Source organism: Megascapheus bottae, chromosome X (assembly GCF_031878675.1).
Source record: "Megascapheus bottae isolate mThoBot1 chromosome X, mThoBot2.hap1, whole genome shotgun sequence".
NCBI classification, from domain to species: Eukaryota; Metazoa; Chordata; class Mammalia; order Rodentia; family Geomyidae; genus Megascapheus; species Megascapheus bottae.
The window spans coordinates 7,841,526-7,863,559 of NC_143547.1; the positions used below are offsets into that span (position 1 = coordinate 7,841,526).

Here is a 22,034-nt window from a genome sequence, read left to right on the forward strand (position 1 = left end):
TCAAAACTTCAAAAACTTTTCGCTAGATCTTCGGATATCCTTTCTCATATTCACTTTTCTTGTGTTTGAGACTGAATTATATTTGATTTCTATGCAATAACCATTTTCTGTTACTTGGGCGGAGTATTATAGATTTTCTCTTTAATGGCATAGAAGAGAAATTAAGGAATAACATACAGTGATTTCCATAACATTTGGTTTGGTATGCTTAGGGGAAGATTTAAAGCTTCTGGCAGAAGATTTTTGATGTGTAATACCTGAGTATGTATCTATTTGGACACTCTTTCTTTGCTGTATATTTTCACATTACATATTGATATGTACTAAACAGCCTGACAAATTTAGGGGTACTGATGTGTGCAGAAGTTTATTTTGTCAAATAGTGTAAATTTGTGGAAAATAACAAATTGTATGTAGATAATGGATGCTGCAATGGATCTAGGGGGCAACTATGAAAAATGAGCATCTTTGTAGTCGAGGGAAACATCATATGGCTATAAATCAGGAGGGATTCAGAAGACACTAAATGCAGAACATTTACTTAGCCTACCTTAGCTATAATTTCAGGTTAGAAGAGATAACTGCTTGATCAAGAATGCTTTATTCCCTACCATAAGAAAATTGAAATCAAACTTCAAATAGAGGCCCATGGCCTTTATTACATTCAAATTAGTGTTTAATATAGAATGTCTAATTAAACATAAATTTCCAATAGGACTTCTATTACTAGTTTTAACTTTTCCTTCACCAATCTCTTGACAATGACTTTTAAAGGACTTTGATGTATACTGACAAAAATCCCAAGTGATATGCCAGATTTTAAGAATGGACATTATGTGAGTTTAAAAGTGCAAGGAGTATTTCCTTAATCAAGGAAAAAGAAGAACCCAAAGGAGTTGCAAAGTAGATGGAATCACTTCACAGGTGTATTCTTGATTTCATGCCACACACATACAACTTTCTAGACCATAATGGCTCTCTTAAGTTAGTCTGACACAACACCTGATTTTAAGAAACAAAACAAATGAACAAACCAGTGAAACAGACACAGGGAAAGATATATACATTTTGAAATAGTACATTCAACAGCTGTTCCACAATCTGGCCATGTTTAGGGCTGTCCAACAATACTGTTAATCCAAGTGAATTAGTTAACCAGATTTAATAGTCATTGATTAATAATAGATTCCAAGTTAAACAAGGCATGTATACATTAAAGAAAGCAGTACAGAAATGTACTGTATATGAACTGTTTACAAAAACATACAAAATGTTGGATGGCACAAGGGATACAGTGCTAATATAAATGGACTGTTTAAGCTAAGTGCTTAACATAAACTGTCCATCCCTATAACTAACAAAGAATATTTAAGGGACATGAAATAGTTCCTATAAAAATAATGCTATATGGTGTAGAGTACTTTATTCAGTGTATTTTAGGTGGTATTCATATGTTCATTATTTTTCTAGTTGATTCAGTGATTATATCTCCATCATGTTTCCATATTCATTTAATCCGAAGCTCCAGGAAATCTAACTTGCTAACAATCATTTAAAGCGAGAAGAGACGAAAGCAGGAGCAGCAGCAGGAGCAGCAGCATTATGGGTACCAGCTGGGACAGTGTGTGCTTGCAGGTGTCTCTCAGATATGTGCTACCTGTCGCCAGAACTTGTGCTATCAGCTTACATCATGGTACCAAATATCTCACTGAGGTCACTTCACAGGGCTGTTGAGGTGATTTTTTTAATACCTCTCCGCTGAGCAAGAGTAGAGCGGCCTACTGGTTCCAAAACTGGTGACTGATTACGGTTTAAAGCAGAATATGTAGCTGCCATGGCACCCTGACAAAAAGGAAAGAAAGGTAAAATGACATGTATAGAAATGTAAAATCAAGATGTTTTCAGATAATTTTTCATATGCAAAGTTATTTTTTCTCATAATGAAAACAGCCACATTGGTTAAATTCTCAGGCTTAATGAAAACACAGGTCAATGTGGGAGGGTAAAACTGTACATGAGAGGACAGGGATGGGCTCAAAACAAGTGGTCCTCACTTTTCTCAGGGCTCTTTAACTTGTCTTGGCAATGTTCTGAGAGGTTGCAGGGCAAGCTCTTTCAGTTAGAAAATCTATAAGCTTATCTGTTCTAACTGATGATGAATATCTACTTATGTAGACTGACAAAAATTCAAAAGTTCCCCTAAGTTAATTCCATTACTGGTATTTTGACATGCTTAGACCTCTTTCATAAGTTAGCCATGTAAGAGCACTTCATACTTGAACTGGATTCAGGCTGAAAGGGGAAAGGTTTCTGAGTCTCAGCTGGCCCTGTCTATACTGTGGATATGGAGAAAACAGTGACTGTGAAGTGCTTACCTTTACTAGATGTGGTGCATCTTGTCGGTTTAATTGGTATTGTGGTAGTTGGTCCCAGTGGACAATCCAAGGATGTCTGAGCACAAGAGCAGCAGTCAGTCTTTGATGAGGGTCTACATGAAGCATCTTTGACACCAGGTCCTGTCAGATAAAGGGAACAAACCAAGCTTCATTGTTTGCTTTTATTTCTATTTGATTCTGGTAAGCATTCTTCTACAGCTTGTATGCGCTAGTCCTGGGCCTTGAACTCAGGGCTTGGGTGCTATTCCTGAGCCTCTTTTTGCTCATGGCTAGCAACTCTACCACATGGGCCACAGCTCCACTTCTGGCTCTTTGGTAGTTAATTACAAGTAGTTTCACAAACTTTCCTGCCTGAGCTGGCCTCAGACCTCAGCCTCTTGAGTAGCTGGGATTATAGATGTGAGCCATGAGTGCCAGGCTCTTCTTTAGCTTTCATAATATTTTCCCCTTTGGTTTGATAAATGTAGTAATGTAGGGAAAATACTCTTCCCTGAATGACAAAGTGCTACCTTATCACATTTCTTTCTCTTTTTTTTTTTGTCGGTTGTGGGACTTGAACTCTCTGGGCTTGGGTCTTGTCCCTGAGCTCTTCAGCTCAAGACTACCACTCTACCTCTTGAGCCACAGCCCCACTCCCCCTTTTCTAGTGATTAATTGGAGATGAGTTCTCTAGGTCTTTAGTTCCGGGGCTGGCACTGAACCAAAATCCTCAGATCTCAGCCTCCTGAGTAGCTAGGATTACAGGTGTGAGCTGCTGCGCCCAGCTCACATTTCTCTTTTTTATTAGGTATATTCATTGTACAAAGGAGTTTCACTGTGGCATTTTCATACATGCATACAATGCAATTTCATCAAAATGGACCCTCCTATTACTCTTTCTTAGGTTCTTCCCCACATTTAGAAACAATTTTAACGGGTTTTATTATTATATTCTTATACATGCTTATGAAGAACTTAAATGACTACATTTTATGTATCTTTAAGTACTCTAGGGGCTAGGAGTTTGGCCTACTGGTTGAGTGCTAGCCTAGCATGCACGAAGACCTGGGTTGGATTCCTCAGTACCACATACATAGAAAAAGCTGTAAGTGGTGCTGTGGTTCAAGTGGTAGAGCCCTAGCCTTGAGAAAGCCCAAGGACAGTACACAGGCCCTGAGTTCAAGCCCCAGGACTGGCAAAAATATAAAAAAGTACTCTGGCTTTTGATTCAAATCAGATTTTTATGAAATGTCCTATATATTTGGAGGTCTAAATACTCCAAACACTTCAGACTTTTATTGTGCTATGAGTAATACTGAAAAGCAGAACATAAATATCCACTAAAGGAATTGATTTAGAGGGCTTTAAATGTCCCCCAAAAGAGTGTAGTCTTTTATTTTTTTCTACTTCAAAAGCAACTAATAGCATTACAGATAAATTAACATGCACAATCCAGTTCTTTTAAACTTAATACCATTATCGGTGCCTAGCTATCTGAATATCATCTTATGATATTCAGCTATGTGGTTTTACACATTTCAAAGAAATAATGTTAATTGTGATTTATAAAGTCCAGAGAAGAACTCTTGCTTTATGAAGGATTCGTTCAGTTAGGGAGAAACTAATCAATTACATTGCAATAAGGGTTTTTTTTTTTTGCCAGTCCTGGGCTTGAGCTCAGGGCCTGAGCACTGTCCTTGGACTTTCTCAAGGCTAGAGCTCTACCACTTGAGCCTCAGCACCACTTCTGGCTTTTTTCTATGTATGTGGTACCAAGGAATCGAACCCAGGTCTTCATGCATGCTAGGCAAGCACTTTAACCACTAGGCCAAACTCCTGGCTCTTGCAATAAGGTTTTATCAAGTTCTTCTTCTTCCTTCTCCTCCTCCTCTCCTTTCCTCTCCTTCCTTCCTTTCCTTTCTTTTCCTTTCCCTCCCTTCCTCCCTTCCTTCCTTCCTCTTTCCTCCTCCTCCTAATTTTTTCTTCGGGCAGTACTGGCATTTGACTTCAGGACCTCGAACTTCTGAACCACGTTTTCAGCCAATTCTTGTGCTGGTTATATTTTTTGCCAGTCCTGGGGCTTGAACTCAGGGCCTGAGCACTGTCGTTGGGCTTTCTTCAAGGCTAGTGCTCTACCACTTGCTCCACAGCACCACTTCTAGCTTTTTCTGTGTATGTGGAACCAAGGAATTGAACTCAGGGGCTCATGCATGCTAGGCAAGCCCTCTACCACTAGGCCATGCTCCTGGCCCTGTGCTGGTTGGTTATTTATTTATTTATTAATTTATTATTTGGGTCCTAGGGCTTGAACTCTCGGCCTGGGTGCTGTCCCTGAGTTCTTCAGCTCAAGGCTACGGCCCTACCCTTGAGCTAAGCCCCATTTTCCGTTTCTTCTAGAGGTTAATTGGAGATAAGAGTCTTAGGTCCTTTTGTGCCCAGGCTGACTTTGAACCTTGATCCTTAGATCTCAGTCTCCTGAGTAGCTAGGAATCAAACCCTGGGCTTTATGCATGCTAGGCAAGCATTCTACTAATAAGCCAAATTCCTAGCCCTGATGTTAACTTAGATAATTTGAATCCTCAAGACAAAAACTCAGTGAGTTTCTTTATAATGTTTCTTTATCTCCTCCCACTCTCCCTCCCACCCTCTTTTGTTGGTGGGGCTTGAACTCTGAGCCTGAGTGCTATCCATGAGCTCTTCAGCTCAAGGCTATGGCCCTACCCCTAGGTCTGAGTGTTGTCCCTGAGCTCTTCAGTTCAAGGCTACTGCCCTACCCCTTGAGCTACAGCACCACTTATGTTTTTTTTAGTAGTTAATTGGAGATGGGACTTTAGTGGCAATGCTGGCTTTGAAGCGTGATCCTCGGATCTCAGCTTCTTGAATAGCTAGGGTTAAAGGCATGAACAACCGCACCTGGAGCCTCTATGTTTTTGTTATTTTAAAGAGGGACAGTTCATATTTTAAAAAGAATTTTCTACAAATAAAGTAAAAATAGAGCAGAGCTGGAAAGTAAATCAGTGCTATTCTGGGGATAGCAGATCTAGAAGGGCTTTTCAACTGATTTTAAGCATCATCATGCTCATAAGAAATAGCTTTAAGGCCAAACCAGTATCTTCTGGGAAAAGAAACAAAGGAAATAGTCCATTTTGGAGCTCAAGTTATTTGGTTACTTAACTTTAACATAATGGTACTTTGCTATCACACTACTCTTTAAACTACAGTACCGCTTCCAGTTTTCTGGTAGTTGATTGGAGATAAGAGTCTCAGGGACTTTAGTGCCCGGGCTGGCTTTGAACCTTGATCCTCAGATCTCAGCCTCTTGAGTAGCTAGGATTACAGGCATGAGCCACTGGTGCCCAGCTAACATATTCCTTCATAAGTAAAGTTTGCTATGGATAGTGTATCTGCTCATTATGGATTAGGACAAATGACAGTCTCAGAATGTTCTAATGGGACCTAGGCATATAACTCAGGGGTAGAGCACTTGCCTAAGCTTTCACAAGGCCCTTGATTCTATCCCTCGCACCACAAGGGAACAAAATTAAAAATAAAATAAAGCTTGTTAATAGGGGTGGGTGTATAGCTCAGTGAGTAGTAGACTGCAAACTTGGCATACAAGGCTCTGGAATCAAGTCCTAGTACTAAAAATAAAGTAAGTATATATAACAGGAAATCACACTTACTTTTGCTGTATCAGAAACCGAATTCCAGTAACCGCCACTGAGTGAGAACTTCCCACTACCTATTCGTGCCAGTATTTCTTCTGGTGTATCATCAGGACCATTTGCAAAGGGAGTGTAACTAAATTATAATAAAATTAAAACAATGAATAAAATGTCTTTAAGTTAGTAATCTATACATTTAATTGCAATTTCCAAAAGTACTCTGAGTAATTCAGTTAATACAATATTTTATTAACACCTATAAAAATCCCTATAAAAGAAATCAATAAAATTAAAGTTCTCTAAGCCACAGTATGTTACAAAACATTGGATTTATAAATGACACATTACGGGAAAAAAGAACTAAAAATAATGTTTGTGACGGGAAAAAAAGAGGTATTCTTAACTAACAAAATGAACAAAAAGGTTTCAGGATCTTGAGATAAAGCTTGAGATGAATATAATACATTTTTACGATGTTCTTACATTAAAATATTATATGTACTATATAGCTTGAGAACACATGAAGAGACATTACAGTATAAGAATTTTAAAAAATCCTATATAATTTAGGCAAAAAGTTGTTGAATAAATGCTTTCAATACATGTCACACACTTACCCGGTAAGCATTGTATACAGGAGGACACCAAGACTCCATATATCACAAGCAGCGTCATAGCCTTGTCGTTTTAAAACCTAGAAAAAAGGAAGGAGCATTATTACTATTCTATTTTCTGTATGTATAAGCTGTGAACTAACATTTTTCACACAGATATATCTAAGAAAAACTTCAACAGAACATGATTAAAATGAGAGTTTACCAATCCTATCACAGGACGTTCTACTATTAATTCATATATTAATTCGTATATTATTAACTATTCTATATGAAATCCAGCAAACAAGAACTTAGATATATCAAGACTGTTTCATAATTACCTCTGGTGCAACAAAATTTGCAGTGTAACAGGGAGTCATGAGAAGACCATTTTCTGCTCTCAGCTGTTTTGCAAAGCCAAAGTCACAAATTCGAATAGACTCTGGATTACCAGATTCATCGACATACAGAATGTTGCTAGGTTTCAAATCTCTGTGAACCACCTAATTGAAATACAAATTTAAAAGTCATATTAAGAATACATTTACTTACTAAATGTTCTTTATTCACAAGTGCTTAACAAGATAATTAATGCCAACCTTTAGATTATTGCAACATTATACTATGTTGATAGAGTACCACAAGCCTATCTTTAACACAGATCTAGGAAGGTTAAGGAAAAGAAGAAAGAAGGAACTGTACTTATTCCTACCCAAATGAGAAGTTGGGTTAAGGTAAATTCCAATAACTTGTCCAAGTTATTCACTCATTCACAGTAATTACTGTCTATCATGTTCCATGGTAAGTTGTAAGGGAGCATAGTCAGTGTGGTAGAAAAACAATCTGTGAGATCCTAGCTATTTCATACTAGGAACTTGCCTGGTAGCGGAAAAGGCAGAGAACAGATATACTAGGAGATGGGGAATAAGGATATGGTTAATTATTTATTTGTAGTACTGGGGTTTGAACTCAGAGTCTTGTGTTTGCCACTCACTATGATGCCAGCCTGTATTTGTTTTTGAAAAGGGTCTTTCTTTCTGTGTTATTGGCATGGACTGTTATCCTCTTTTTTAAATTTCTATATAGCAGGGATAAAGGGTGTTAATCACCACATACATTTTTTTTTATTGGTTGAGATAGAAGGAGGGGTGGCTCTCAAACTTTTGCCTGGGCTGGTCTCAAACCACAAGCTTCCCAATGTCAGTCTCACAAGTAGCTAGGATTACAGTTGTTTTAAAAGCTTGGTAAAGGAGGATTTTTGGGAGAGAATGCCATCTGACTCAAGATTCCAAAAACTGAAAAAGCCATGAAAGCAGCAGATAGGTAAGATTGTTCTAAACAGAAGGAACAATGTGCACAACACGTTACATATATAGTAAAATATGTAGTACTTTTTTGTCAGCTGTAGGACTTGAACTCAGGGCTTGGCCACTGTTACTGAGCTTCTGTGCTCAAGGCTGCCACTCTACTACTTTGAGCCACAGCTCCACTTCCAGATTTTTGGTGGTTAATTGAAGATAAGATTTTCACAATATTTCCTGATTAAGTTGGTTTGGAATCACAAGCCTCAGATCTCACCCTCCTGAGTAGGGCTACACGCGTGATGCACCGGCACCAGCACCTGGCTACATGGCTACATAGTACCTTTTTGGTACCGGGGTTTGAACTTTCAGCCTGTGTTTAGTAGGTAGGCATTATCATTTGAGCCATGCCAAGCCCTTTTTTTTCTTTGTCAGTAGAGACTTGTATTTTTTGCCTGGAGTGGTCCTTAGATCATGATTCTCTTATCTGCAGTCTACAGTATAGCTAAGGTCACAAGCATGAACCACATGCCTGACATACAAATATGTTGACAGATTAAATGCAATACCTATGACCATCAGGAGTAAAAAGAAAAAAAATGCAAATTCAGCCTTCAAGCATTGTGTATATGATATACAAGACAGCAAAATGTACAAAAACATATCTTTTGCCAGGTACTGAAAGCTCATGTCTATAATTTTAGCTTCTCAGAAGGCCGAGAGCTGAGTATTGTGGTTTGAAGCCATCCTGGGACAGGAAAGTCTATGAAAATTTTACCTCTAATCAAATCATTCCAAAACCGAGACACAGAAGTATAGCTTAAGTGGCAGAATGCCAGAGTTGAGCAAAGAGGCTAAGGGACAGTACCCAGGCCTTGAGTTCAAGCTTCAGGACTGACACAAATATTTTTTATGTATTTATTCTTTAGTTTTATATTATTTTCTCCTTCTTTAACAATCTCACAGAATACTTCTGTCATAAGCTTCTCTGATATGCCTTTCTAGATGTAAATGTTTCTTCCTTCACAAAATTTTAGAGTCGATATTCTATTGTTTGTCTTTTTTTGCCAGTCCTGGGGCATGGTACTGAGGAATTGAACTTGGGTCTTTGTGCATGCTAGGCAAGCATTCTACCAGTAGGCCAAACTCCTGGCCCTAGAGTTTATATTCTAATTAATCATCCTAGTTTTATTTTCTAACATCTAAAACACTACTCCTCTTTACTATTTTGCTAATTACTGACAGGACATCAGAAAAAGAACACAGATGATTGCAAATGATAAATTCTTCAGCCAATTACTGAGTTCTACTAATTTCAATGTACAATATTGGGGAAAATGTTGACAAGCTAGCAGCTGGAAGCGCAAGAATATTTGTGTGTGTGTGTGTGCATGTGTGCGTGCACCTTGGGCATCAGTCCTGGGGGTTGAACTCAGGGCCTAGGCATTGTCCCTGAGCCTTTTCTGCTTAAGGCTAGCTCTCTATCACCACTCGAGTCACAGCTCTTTTTTTTGGTTGTGGGACTTGAACTCTAGTCTTGGAGGCTGTCCCTAAGCTCTTCAGCTCAAGGATATCACCCTACCCCTTGAGCCTCAGCCTCACTTCCCATTTTCTAGTGGTTAATCTCACATTCTTTAGTGCCCAGGCTGGCTTTGAACCGTGATCCTCAGATCTCAGCCTCCTGAGTAGCTAGGATTACAGGCGTGAGCCACCGCGCTTGGCTCATGAGCCACCATGCCCGGCTTATACAATGATCTCTAGTTAACCACCAGAAAACTGGAATTGGTGCAATAGCTCAAGTGATAGAGCAATAGCTTTGAGATCAAGAACTCAGTGCCCAGGCCCAGAGTTAAGCCCAATGACCAAAAAAAAAAGGCTCACAAACTTTCCTGCCTGGGCTGGCTTCATAGTCTTCAGGGCTCAGCCTTCTGAGTAGTTAAGATTTACAGGTAAAGCAGGGGTGCAATGGCTCACGCCTGTAATCCTAGCTACCACAGGAGGCTGAGATCTGAAGATCAAGATTCAAAAGCCAGCCCAGCACAAAAGGACCGGAGACCCTTATCTCCAATTAATCTCTAGAAAATGGGAAGTGGGTCTTGGCTCAAGGGTAAGGCAGTAGCCTTGAGCTGAAGACCTCAGGGACAGTTCCCAGGCCAAGTTCAAGCCCTATGACCCACAAATAAAAAAAGATTTACAGGCAGGAGTCATAAGCACCCAGTCCACTTATTAGCTTTTAAGAAAAAAAAAGAACAAATGAATTGAAAATGAAATTCTTAAAAAGTAATCTTAGGTGGTGGGGGAGGGAAACGGGGACAAAAAGAGAAGGGGTATCAATGTGCCAGAAGTAATGCACCTACTACCTGATTACCATGACAAGAAAAAAGAAGTAATCTTTAACATACCTATAATCCTAGCACATGAAAAATGAAGATGGGGATATGTACATAGTGAGACTCTGTCTCAAAAAATGATAATTTTTTATTTTTTAAATTTTTTTGCCAGTCCTGGGCTTGAGCTCAGGGCCTGAGCACTGTCCTTGGACTTTCTCAAGGCTAGAACTCTACAACTTGAGCCTCAGCACCATTTCTGGCTTTTTTCTATGTATGTGGTGCTGAGGAATTGAACCCAGGTCTTCGTGCATGCTAGGTAAGCACTTTAACCACTAGGCCAAACTCCAGGCCCCAATGATAATCTTTTATATTATGTTGTATACTGTAAGTATATACCATTGTATTTGTAAATTAAAACCGTAAAAATATATTTTAAACATGTAAAAAAAAATCAATGGAATGGTTATCCCAGCTTTCGGTCCCTTTCCACTCCTCTGCTATTCTCCATAGACTTCCATGCTTTTAAAATAATTTTTGCCATTTACTAAAAATCTGTTATCTGGAAGAAATGAGGAAAGCATCCACCAGCTAGTAGCCAGGTGGATGGCTTTGCCTTACTAGTTTAGATGTGATTACAAACTAGGGTTACCTAGTGTGGCTCTGCTTCTAACTTGAAAGGCCTCTAACAGTATTGCTTATTACATACAGATAGTAACTTCCACATACGTAAATTGTTTCAAATATTAAGAAAGGTGTGCGTACATGTGAGGGAGTACAACTAATAGTAAAAAGACTTACCCCTTGAGCATGAAGATATTCAACAGTCTTGGTTATAGTAAACAGGACAGCACTAGCCTCTCGTTCCGAGAAAAATTTCTGTCTAAGAATTTTGTCCAGTAATTCACCTCCTTTCATGAGTTCTGTTACTACATACACATATTTCCCATCATCATATACCTATGAAATTCAATATCAAAACATAAGTACAATGATATGAGGCTTTATTAATGTTCCCATTTAAAGTTTAACACACTAAAGAGAATTAACTTACAGTGTATTCAAAAATTTTCCGCATCACAACCAATACAGAATATAAAACTCGGAAACAAAACTTAAAGACATGAGACATTTATCTCCAATTAACCATCAAAAAAGCTGGAAATGGAACTGTGATTCAAAGTGACAGAGCACTAGCCTTGAGCACAAAAGTTCAGGCAGGGACAGTGCCCAGGCCCTGAGTTCATGCCCCAGGATAGGCACAAATAAGAAAAATTTCTGAAAGCTTACTAGAATTTTGGATTTGTACTCCAGGAAATTTCTAACTGAAATTTTAGACTTTTTAATTTTCCTCTCAACATAGTTACTAGAATTAGTTCCATAAGAGTTTCAAGGTATGCTACAAGTGCCAAAGGTATCAAACACAGAGAAAAATAAAGTATGGGCTCTCAAATTTTTTACTCTGGTATCGAGAGGAGCAAACGTAGATAAGAGCAAAACAGCATTGAAGATGCTGTAACACAAGTCAGAAAAAAATTTAGAGTCTTTGGAATTGCAAGTGAAGGAAAGAACAAAGATGTTAAAAAAAAAAAGATACACACAAACACACATAGTGACAGCTTAGAAGGTTTCCAAGATTAGGTTAGAACTAAAATTTTCTAGACTACTTTTTTTTTTTTGCCAGTCCTGGGCTTGGGCTCAGGGCTTGAGCACTGTCCTTGGACTTTCTCAAGGCTAACACTCTACCACTTGAGCCTCAGCACCACTTCCAGCTTTTTGTTATGTATGTGGTACTGAAGAATCGAACCCGGGTCTTCATGCATGCGAGGTAAGCGCTCTACCACTAGGCCAAACTCCTGGCCCATCTAGACTACTTTTTGAATTTTTTGGATGAACTTTTGGATATTATGGTAATTAAAGAATCACTTAAGTTGAATACCTTCACATTTTAATATGGTTAACATTCTAACAATGTGCAGTGAAGTGAAAAGCTAATCTGAGGAAATTAAGAGTTTTGACAATACTCAGACATGACCTTAATTCCTGTGTGAACATCAGTAGTAAAAGAAGACTGAATGCGGGCCGGGAGTTTGGCCTAGTGGTTAAAGTGCTTGCCTAGCATGCATGAAGACCCGGGTTCGATTCCTCGGTACCACATACACAGAAAAAAGCTGGGAATGGTGCTGAGGCTCAAGTGGTAGAGCTCTAACCTTGAGAAAACCCAAGGACAGTGCTCAGGCCCTGAGCTCAAGCCCAGGACTGGAAAAAAAAAAGAAGACTGAATGCTACTTAGGGAGTAGACATGAAGAAAGGAAGTATGCTTAACTATAACATGACTGGAACACATGAAAAATACCACAGAATGACGTAGGCGCTTGGAGGGCTAGAGAGAATGAACTGCAAGCAGGAAAGTAACACAGGGAGACACGAGCACTAGCTCATTCTATGTGGAAGATAGCTTGGGGAGCCTCCAGAAAGACTAATCAATCCTGAATTATATATATACATATATATATATTATTGTAATGTATAGAGGTTCACTGTTATATTCACCAGAGGGTATATCACTTCTCCGCATTGATCAATCCTGAATTTTAATAAAGATTAATATTAGTTATCTGTGCATATATTCATGTAAATTGACATACTAAAATAATTAACATTAAAATACCTACTATTCGGGCCGGGAGTTTGGCCTAGTGGTTAAAGTGCTTGCCTAGCATGCATGAAGACCCGGGTTCGATTCCTTGGTACCACATACATAGAAAATAAGCCGGAAGTGGTGTTGAGGCTCAAGTGGTAGAGCTCTAGCCTTGAGAAAGTCCAAGGACAGTGCTCAGGCCCTGAGCTCAAGCCCAGGACTGGCAAAAAAAAAATACCTACTATTCATTTCTACTATCTGCTTTGTTAACTTATTATACTGAGATCTTTGTCTACCTTGATCCGATCTGAAAATATCTTCAAATAATTGCTTTGTTCAAAATCTACTTACATCCTTTAGAGTAATAATGTTTGGATGTTGTCCATAACGAAGAAGAATTTCAATTTCTTCTGTTGGATCTCTCTTACTTTTATCAATAATCTAAAAGATAAATATTTGGCATAAAAATCTCATGAACATAAACTTTAAAATTTTTAGACACATAACTTAGGTTTCATCTTCAGTAAACATTCTACATACAAGCCACTTATAAACCAGGTTTACTCAACTATTTGGTCAGATTGTTTAATTAGAAAGCGAGTCAATACAGATGAAAAGTCCATAAATTCTAATCCATGAATCACATCCCTGGCATGACTCTCCAATATAAGTTTGTGCATGTTTAGGGCTTGATGAAAAATTCAAATGCTTGGGGTCTGGAGTTTGGCCAGGGCTTGCCTAGCATGCATGAAGACCCAGGTTCGGTTCCTTGGTACCACATCCATAGGAAAAGCTGGAAGTCATGCTGTGGCTCAAGTGACAGAGTGCGAGCCTTCAGAAGGCCTAAAGACAGTGCTCAGGGCCTGAGTTCAAGCCCCAGGACTCACCTCCCCCAAAACAAAAATAGTTTTGTCAAAGAAAAGACTGTATTTTTTTGAAATAGAGCCAGCTGTCCTCAAAACTTGTTATTCTCTTGCTTCAGCCTCCTAGGAGTTGGAATTATTAGTCATGTACCATTGTCCATGCTCCTAGAAGAGTATACTTTTTAATTGATACTGATATGCATGAGTAAGAACTGCTAGTACTGAGCCAGGTGTGACCCTAACTACCCAGGAGGCTGAGATCTGAGGATTGTGGTTCAAAGTCAGCCTCGGCACTAAATGCTAAATGACCGTGAGACCCTTATCTCCAATTAACCACTAGAAAACGGGAAGTGGAGCTGTGGCTCAAGGGGTAGGGCGGTAGCCTTTAGCAGAAGAGCTTAGGGACAATGCCCAGGCCCAGAGTTCAAGCCCCATGACTGACCAAAAAAAAAAAAAAAGAACTGCTAATAATGGATTTTAAATCTAAAACTATTTACCTTCACTGCAAACTCCATGTTTGTAGCTTTATGTATACATCTCTTGCAAACAGAGTATGAGCCAACTCCAATATCTTCTTTTACTTCATATCCATCGGTAAACTGAATACTGTTCCTGTGCAACTGCTACAAATAGAATTATAAATTGATGAAGGAGTACTGTAATGCCTTTAGTGTATTTCATAAAAGGGGAATACGTTACTCAACATGCACTACTAATATTAAATATCAATAGGCAAAAATACCTAAACAAAATAAATACATAAAATGCAAAAGTGCTTCTTTAGCTGGGCATGGTAGCTCATGCCTGTAATCCTAGCTACTCAGGAGGCTGAGATCTGAGGATCAAGGTTCAAAGCCAGGTTGGGCATAAAAGGACCAGAGACTCTTACCTTCAATTAACCTCTAGAAAAGGGAAGTGGGGCTTGGCTCCAGGGTAACGCCGTAGCCTTGAGCTGAAGAGCTCAGGGACAGCGCCCAGGCCGAGTTCAAGCCCTATCACCCACAAAAGAAAAAGTGCTTCTTTAAAGCACTTACTTTTCTACAAGTACATATTTATATCAAGAAATATACCCTTTAAACAGTTTATGTTAACAGTAAGAAACGATATATACAAAAAAGAAAGCAGAAATACTTGATAGGTGGCCTATAGTCTTGTCTGTGATTTAATCTCTTTGACGCCCCAAATCATTTATAGGTTATTTGAAGCACTATTGCAAATGCAGAGAAGATGGAAACTTGTGGTGTAGAGGAAAAGGTTTCCAAGTGATACTGGTTATCATTTTGGTCTTTTAGTAGCCACACACCACTTTCTTTACCTTCAAGTTAATGTTTTATTCAAATTCTAATAATAACATATAGTAGATGAAGAACAGCAAATTATTGTTTCCACAAAAAGGCTAAGGGAGGCTGTGTTGCCACTCCCAGCTATAATTGACATGAAAACCTCTACAACCACAAATAACCTTTGTATAAGGCAGAACTTGAATTCTAAAGAATATATACTTGTAAGTTGGGTGTCGGTTGCTCAGAAATATAATCTTAGGTATTTGTGAGGCCGTGATCTGGAAGATTGTGGCTTGAAACCAGCCAGGGTAGAAAAGTCTTTTGCTAACACCATCTCCAATTAAAAAGGTGACAGTTAATGCTAATGTAGTAGTGTATTAGCCATGACGCAAGAAAGTGGAATGAGAGTATGATATCCTCAATTCCAGTACTGGCCAAAAGGAAAGAGAAAGAAAAACCAACTAAAATAAAACAACAACAACAAAAATGAAGAATAGTTCAGTTTTAGTGGTGCATGCCTATAATCTTAACAGCTTAGAAAGCTGCCATCTGAGGACTGAGGTTTGCCAGCCCAGGTAGAAAAGTCTGTGAAATTCTTATCTCTAACCAGGTATGTCGCAAGTAGAAAGCCTGGCTATGAACAAAAAAAGCTGAGCCAGAGCACAAATCTGTAAGTTCAAGCTCCAATACCAGCACCAAAGACAACAAAACAAGACAAGAATATAGCCAGGCACTGGTGGCTCATGCCTGTAATCCTAGCTACTCAGGAGGCTGAGATCAGAAGATCAAGGTTCAAAGCCAGCCAGGGCAGGAAAGTTTGTGAGACTCTTATCTCCAATTAGACATCAACTGGGCAGAAATGGAGCTGTGGCTCAAGTGGTAGTGCTAACCTTGAGCAAAGTGATCAGGGACAGCACTCAGGCCCTGAGTTCACGCTCCAGGATCAGTGTGTACCTACACACATACAACTTAAGTTTGTGGGCACATCTAGTTCCCTCTTTGATAAAAATATGAATTAATTTTTAGAAATAACTATTCATGCTAGTACTGAGGCTGGAATTCAGAGCTTAGCTTTGATCTTTTGCTCATTTTTTTTATCCCCCCCTTTTGGTCCATAGGGATTGGACTCTGAGCCTGGGTGCTGTCCCTGAGCTTTTCAGCTCAAGGCTACTGCCCTACCCCTTGAGCCTCAGCCCCATTTTCCTTGTTAACTGGAGATAAGAGTCTCTCAGACTTTAGTGCCCAGGCTGGCTTTGAACCTCGATTTCTCAGGTCTCAGCCTCCTTTGAGTAGCAAGGATTACAGGTGTAAGCCACTGAGTCCAGCTTTGCTCAGTTTTTTTCTGATTACAGTTACAGCTCTACTATTTGAGCTATGCTTCCATTTGATGCTTTTTGATGGTTAATTGGAGATAATATCTTGGAGTTATTTGATCTGGCTGTCTTTGAATTTCCATCTTCAGATCTCAGCCTCCAGAGTAGTTAGGATTATAGATGTGAGATACCAGCACCTTTTTTCCCCTCTCAGATAGGATCTTACTGTATAGCCCAACCTGGCCTCAAACTAACAATTCTACTTCCTTGACTTCCTAAGTACTGAGATTATATGTCACAACCATGCTAGACACTATGGCTGCTTTTGTGCTACAACATCTGAGCTGAGGAGCCATAAGAGACACCAGATAGCTTACAAAGCCTCCTTATTTTCTAAATCTTTACAGAAAATAAAGCTGACTTCTGCTCTAAGGCTTCAAGGAAACAAGGGATCTCAATCCATCACAGCTGACCTACAAGGCGGGAAATACACTAGGCCTGATAAACATTTTGAGGCACAAGAGAGGTCAGACAAAATGTGTGTGTGTGTGTGTGTGTCTGTATGTGCATCACTTTTCCTAGAATTTCACTTTCAAATCATATATTTAGGTTCATTCAATCTTTAAATGGACATCTAAAAGGGTTTCTAAGACTAATGTTCACAATGATATAAAATGCACGTTGAGTTGCTCATGTAAAGCTAGCACATAAAATTTTATTATTCAGAGTAAAATGTATCTACAACATTTCAAATGTAAAATTATTGCGATATCCACTCACCTGGACAATTGAATGTACACCAACTGTCTGCATAGCTTGGCTTTCATCATCTGAGGTAATAGCAACAAAACTAAACCCTCGAAAAAGCTGATGTGCATTAGCACTAGGTGGAATGCCTGGTGAATCTGAAAAGAATGAAAAATTACTAACAATCTGAGAAGAATATTATTTATTCTGGAGGTCTTCTCAGACCACTATACATCTCATACATACATACATACATACATACATACATACATACATACATAGAAGCAACACACATTCTTAAATATAATACCTCACTAACATATCACACCACATATGTACTGACTGCCTTTTGCTATCATTACTTTCTTAATACAGAAACTAGTTATTTTAGCACGATCCCATTGATCTGCCTGAAATGATGGAAATTTTCTTACCTGTGAGGTCCAATATGATAGCCAGTAGCCCCATATAGCTACTGAGCATCTGAAATGTATCTAGTGTGGTTTAGAATGTAAATTTTAACTAATTTAAATTTGGTTAAGGTAGTTACTGGCTGCCATACTGGACAGTGCAGCTTTATAAGACAACTTATCAATGCTACATTTGAAGATTCTTTATTTCTTTTGTGGGTTGTGGGGCTTGAACTCTGGGCCTGGGTGTTGTTCCTGAGCTCTTCAGCTCTAGGCTACCACCCTACCCCATGAGCCACAGCACTACTTCTGGTTTTCTAGTGGTTAATTGGAAATAAGAGTCTCACAGACTTTAGAACTTTTGTGCCGGGTTTGCTTTGAGCCGCAATCCTCAGATCTCAGCCTCCTGAGTAGCTAGGATTACAGGTGTGAGCCACCACGCCTGGCACATGTGAAGATTCTAGTGTAGAATTCTTGTGCAATTCATGTTGCTGGGCGAATAGATAATAATGTCAGTTCATATTCTTCTAATAGACTTTTTCATCTTTCAAAATTTTATGAAGAACATTAATGCAAGAATAATGGTTTTTGTTGGGTTTGCTTTTGCTGGTTTTTTTCTTTTTAGAGGAAGTAAAAGGGGGTTATAGAGAGAGAAGGAGGAAGGCTGAACAAAATGCATTCATGCTATTTAATATGTGGAAAATTAACTATGTAACTTGTAGGCAGGGCTGGGAGGGGAAAACTGCTGGAAAGCGAAGCAAGTGGTGACATTGTTCAAAAAAGAAATGTATTCATTATCTGACTCATGACATGGTAACTCCTCTGTCTAACACTTTAATAACAATAAAATTATATTAAAAATTTTTTGACCTGTTAAATCCTCTCCACAAGGAGGCTTTAGGCATATCAAACTATAAAATAACAACTGAGTAAGAAAAAGAAAGAATATTATCTGAGCCCTTTGTTCTGGTGGTTATTGAGACATTCCCTTTTTGCTTGTTACTCTTTTTCTTTTTCTGGTCCTGGGGCTTGAACTCAGGACATGGATGCTGTTCCTGAGCCTCTTTGTGCTCAAGGACAGTGCCCTACCATCTGAACCACAGTGCCACTTTCAGCCTTTTGTGAGTAGTTTATTGGAGATAAGAGTTACATGGATTTTTCTGTCTGGGCTGGCTCAAACCACAATCCTCAGATCTCAGCATCATGAGTAGCCAGGATTATAGGCATGAGCCACTGGCACCCAGCTTTGTTAATATTTCTTCATGGTTCATAAGAGGGAAGAAGATAAAAGTTTTATATATATAGAAAATTTAGGAGATTCAGGGTTAGCATACTGAATTACCATGGAAAAGATTTTTTGATTGTGTCTGTATGAATACTGGGGTTTGAATTCTGAACCTTTTACTTGCTAGGTAGGCACTGTACTATTTGAACTATGCCCTAATCTTGAATACATTTTTATAATTTTGACTTACCTTTGGGAGTTTTTGCAGTAAACTCAGGATCAAAATAAAATGTATCTTCAGGCCTGCCAGTTGCAGGTTTAAAAGGAGGGTGAATTTCTCTTCTATACAGTTTCTGGAGGAAAAAAAGAAAAAAAAAGAAAGATTTCAGATATATGTTAGTTCTAAAAAGTATTTCAAGCAAGCAAGTATTCTTTTGATAGCGATGGAACTGAGACCTTTTTTTTGTGGGTCATGGGGCTTGAACTCAGGACCTGGATGCTGTCCCTGAGCTCTTCAGCTCAAGGATACCTCTACCCCTTGAGCCTCAGCCCCACTTCCCGTTTTATTTTTTTTCCTAGTGGTTAATCAGAGATAAGTCTCAGGTTTCTGGAGCTAGGGAGTTTGGCCTAGTGGTAGAGCACTAGCCTAGCATACACGAAGACCCGGGTTCAATCCCTCAATACCACATACACAGAAAAAGCCTGAAGTGGTATTGTGGCTCAAGTGGTAGAGCTCTAGCCTTAAAGAAAGCCCAAAGGGCAATGCTCAGGCCCCAAGTTCAAGCCCCATAAAAACAACAACAACAAAAGAGTCTCATGTTCTTCAGTGCCTGGGCTGGCTTTGAACTGTGATCCTCAGAGCTCAGCTTCCTGAATAGCTATGATTACAGGTGTGAGCCATAGTGCCTAGCTGGAACCGAGACCTTTTGCATGCTAGTCAAGTACTCTACTGAGTGACATCCCTATCCCTCAAGCAAATTTCCATACATACTTACATTCCAGTCTATTGTTGAAAAAAATAAATGTCTTTTAATTTCTTCAACTCCATCTGGTCCTGCACCTATTAAAAATTGAATGGAAGCTTTATTTCAAGGAGATTTTATCTTTCTTTCTTTCCATAGATATCTATGTGCGTGTATGAGCATTTTTGTTATTGCCTTTAATATTTGTCTAAATAGCAACACAAAAACACATTCAATATTCACCCCGCTCAAGAAACCTTCAAACACAAACAAACATACAAAAGAAACAACTAATTAAAAATTTTACCTAATCTGTTTGCAGGATTTCTCTTGAAAAGCATTCGCAGAAGGCTCTGGGCTTCAGGACTCAAAAACTGTGGCATCCCAAGTTTGGCTCTAAATAATAAATCCACATAATATTTCATTTTTGAGATACTTTTAAAAAAATATTTCCTTCTTTTTTGTGTGCCAGTCTTGTGGCTTGAACTCCAGAGCCTGAGTACTGTTCCTGAGCTTTCTTGCTCAAAGCTAGTACTCTACCACTTGAGCCACAGATTCATTCTCAGCTTTTCTGGTGGTTCATTGGAGATAAGAGTCTCATGACCAATGTCTGGGGTGGTTCTGAACATTAATATTCAGTTTTCAAATTCTTGAGCAGCTAGGATTACGAGTATAAGCTACCCATGCCTGGCTGAGACATTTTTACTTTTAAAATGTCAAAAGCTAAGTTCTTTATTTAAAAATACTTATAGAATCCTTCTGAACTGAACTACAGTGTATTATCAGTAGAGATCAGTTTCCTTAATGCTAACAGCTAGCAAAGCTATAGTGCTGATACATTATTGAACCACAATCAAGATGGTGACTTTGGGATAATTCATAGATCTCATTCAGATTACCCTAGTTTTACTTGCACTTACTTGTGCTTTTAGGTATTTACCATGTCATCTTATCATGTACATAAACAAGCACCTGTACAGATATGTCACAATTTAAGATACCTGCATCATGTCTAGTTTGGGAATTATGAATAGAGCTGCTATGAACATTTATGTACAGATTCCAAGGTGAACACATAATAAGGATATCAGTTCATATTTTAGTTTATTTTATTATTTTTTGCTTGAGCTCAGGGCCTGAACACTGTCCTTGGACGTTCTCAAGGCTAGAGCTCTACCACTTGAACCTCAGCACCACTTCTGGCTTTTTTCTACGTATGTGGCACCAAAGAATCAAACCTGGGTCTTTGTGCATGCTAGGCTACCACTAAGCCAAACTCCTGGCCCCAGTTCATATTTTAATGGATTTTTTCAACTTTCAGAATTTTATTAAAAACATTAGTGTAAGAAAAATGTCCAAGCCTTAGTTCTGGTAGTTACTAAGTACTTTTTCCTGCTTGTTACCCGCTTTGTCAAGAGCAAACAGATTAGATTCTAGACCAATGGCTCCCAAATTGTAGAATTAGAATCCCTTTTCGAAAGGAATTTAAGGAACCCAATATTAAAAACTATGCCGACAAAATGGGCTTCATGTTATCTTCCTCTTCTCAGTCCTTGAATAGTCCTTGCAAGAAGGGGAACTAAATGGGAAAAATTTTGTCTGAACATTGAAGACTCCAAAGCCTAGTCTGGAAAACACTGGCCTAGATAAACTTAAGGTCTTTATTTCAGCTGTAGTAGTATGTAATTTTTTTTGTGGGTCATGGGACTTGAACTTTGGGCCTGGGCGCTCACTGTCCCTGGGCTCTTTAGCTCAAGGCTACTACCCTACCCCTTAAGCCCCACTTCCCCTTTTCTAGTGATTAATTGGAGATAAGAGTCTCTTGGTCTTTGGTCTTCAGTGCCCAGACTGGCTTTGAACCACGATCCTCAGATCTCAGCCTCTTAAGTAGTTAGGATTACAGGCGTGAGCCACCAAGCCCGGCTCAGTAGTATATAATTTTATTCTTTCCCATACCTACAAATTAAGGAAACCAATAATCCTGTGTGACAATAATAATACAGCTGGAGAAAATGGCTAGTAGAGAAATTCCTATTTCAGAAATAGATCCACTTATTACTCAATGAGTTGTTACTAAATCATTGTACTCCATCCACACTGCTTAGTGTTATGGATATACATCTAAAGTTAGGTCTCATACTCAGTGAGAAAGGTAGATATAGATAACCCTACTATACAAAGAAATAAATCCAGAAGGACATCTGAAAGGAGCGTTAGGGAAACAATGTTAAATTTAACATGGGTCATTGTGAAAGTCTTCAAAGCAATCAAAAGGCTGAATTTATATTAGACTCACTCATTTGGCCTGCATTTACCAAAATGATAC

At 38.8% G+C, this 22,034-nt stretch overlaps 1 protein-coding gene across 5 annotated transcripts in view; it reads right to left on the reverse strand.

Annotated features, from left to right (window-relative positions):
- Positions 1-1,048: 1,048 nt before the first annotated feature.
- Positions 1,049-22,034, reverse strand: part of Rps6ka3 (ribosomal protein S6 kinase A3) — a 92,643-nt gene continuing 71,657 nt past the window's right edge. For all 5 annotated transcript variants that reach the window (XM_090326403.1, XM_090326401.1, XM_090326399.1 and 2 more), the window contains 12 exons: positions 20,016-20,104; positions 19,742-19,806; positions 18,997-19,099; positions 17,145-17,269; positions 14,266-14,391; positions 13,257-13,346; positions 11,066-11,224; positions 6,978-7,139; positions 6,658-6,734; positions 6,059-6,176; positions 2,376-2,516; positions 1,049-1,842 (listed from right to left, as the gene is read on the reverse strand). In XM_090326403.1, the coding sequence (XP_090182529.1) occupies positions 1,720-1,842; positions 2,376-2,516; positions 6,059-6,176; positions 6,658-6,734; positions 6,978-7,139; positions 11,066-11,224; positions 13,257-13,346; positions 14,266-14,391; positions 17,145-17,269; positions 18,997-19,099; positions 19,742-19,806; positions 20,016-20,104 (1,378 nt within the window). In that variant the 3' untranslated portion in view covers positions 1,049-1,719. The remainder of the gene's footprint in view (positions 1,843-2,375; positions 2,517-6,058; positions 6,177-6,657; positions 6,735-6,977; positions 7,140-11,065; positions 11,225-13,256; positions 13,347-14,265; positions 14,392-17,144; positions 17,270-18,996; positions 19,100-19,741; positions 19,807-20,015; positions 20,105-22,034) is intronic.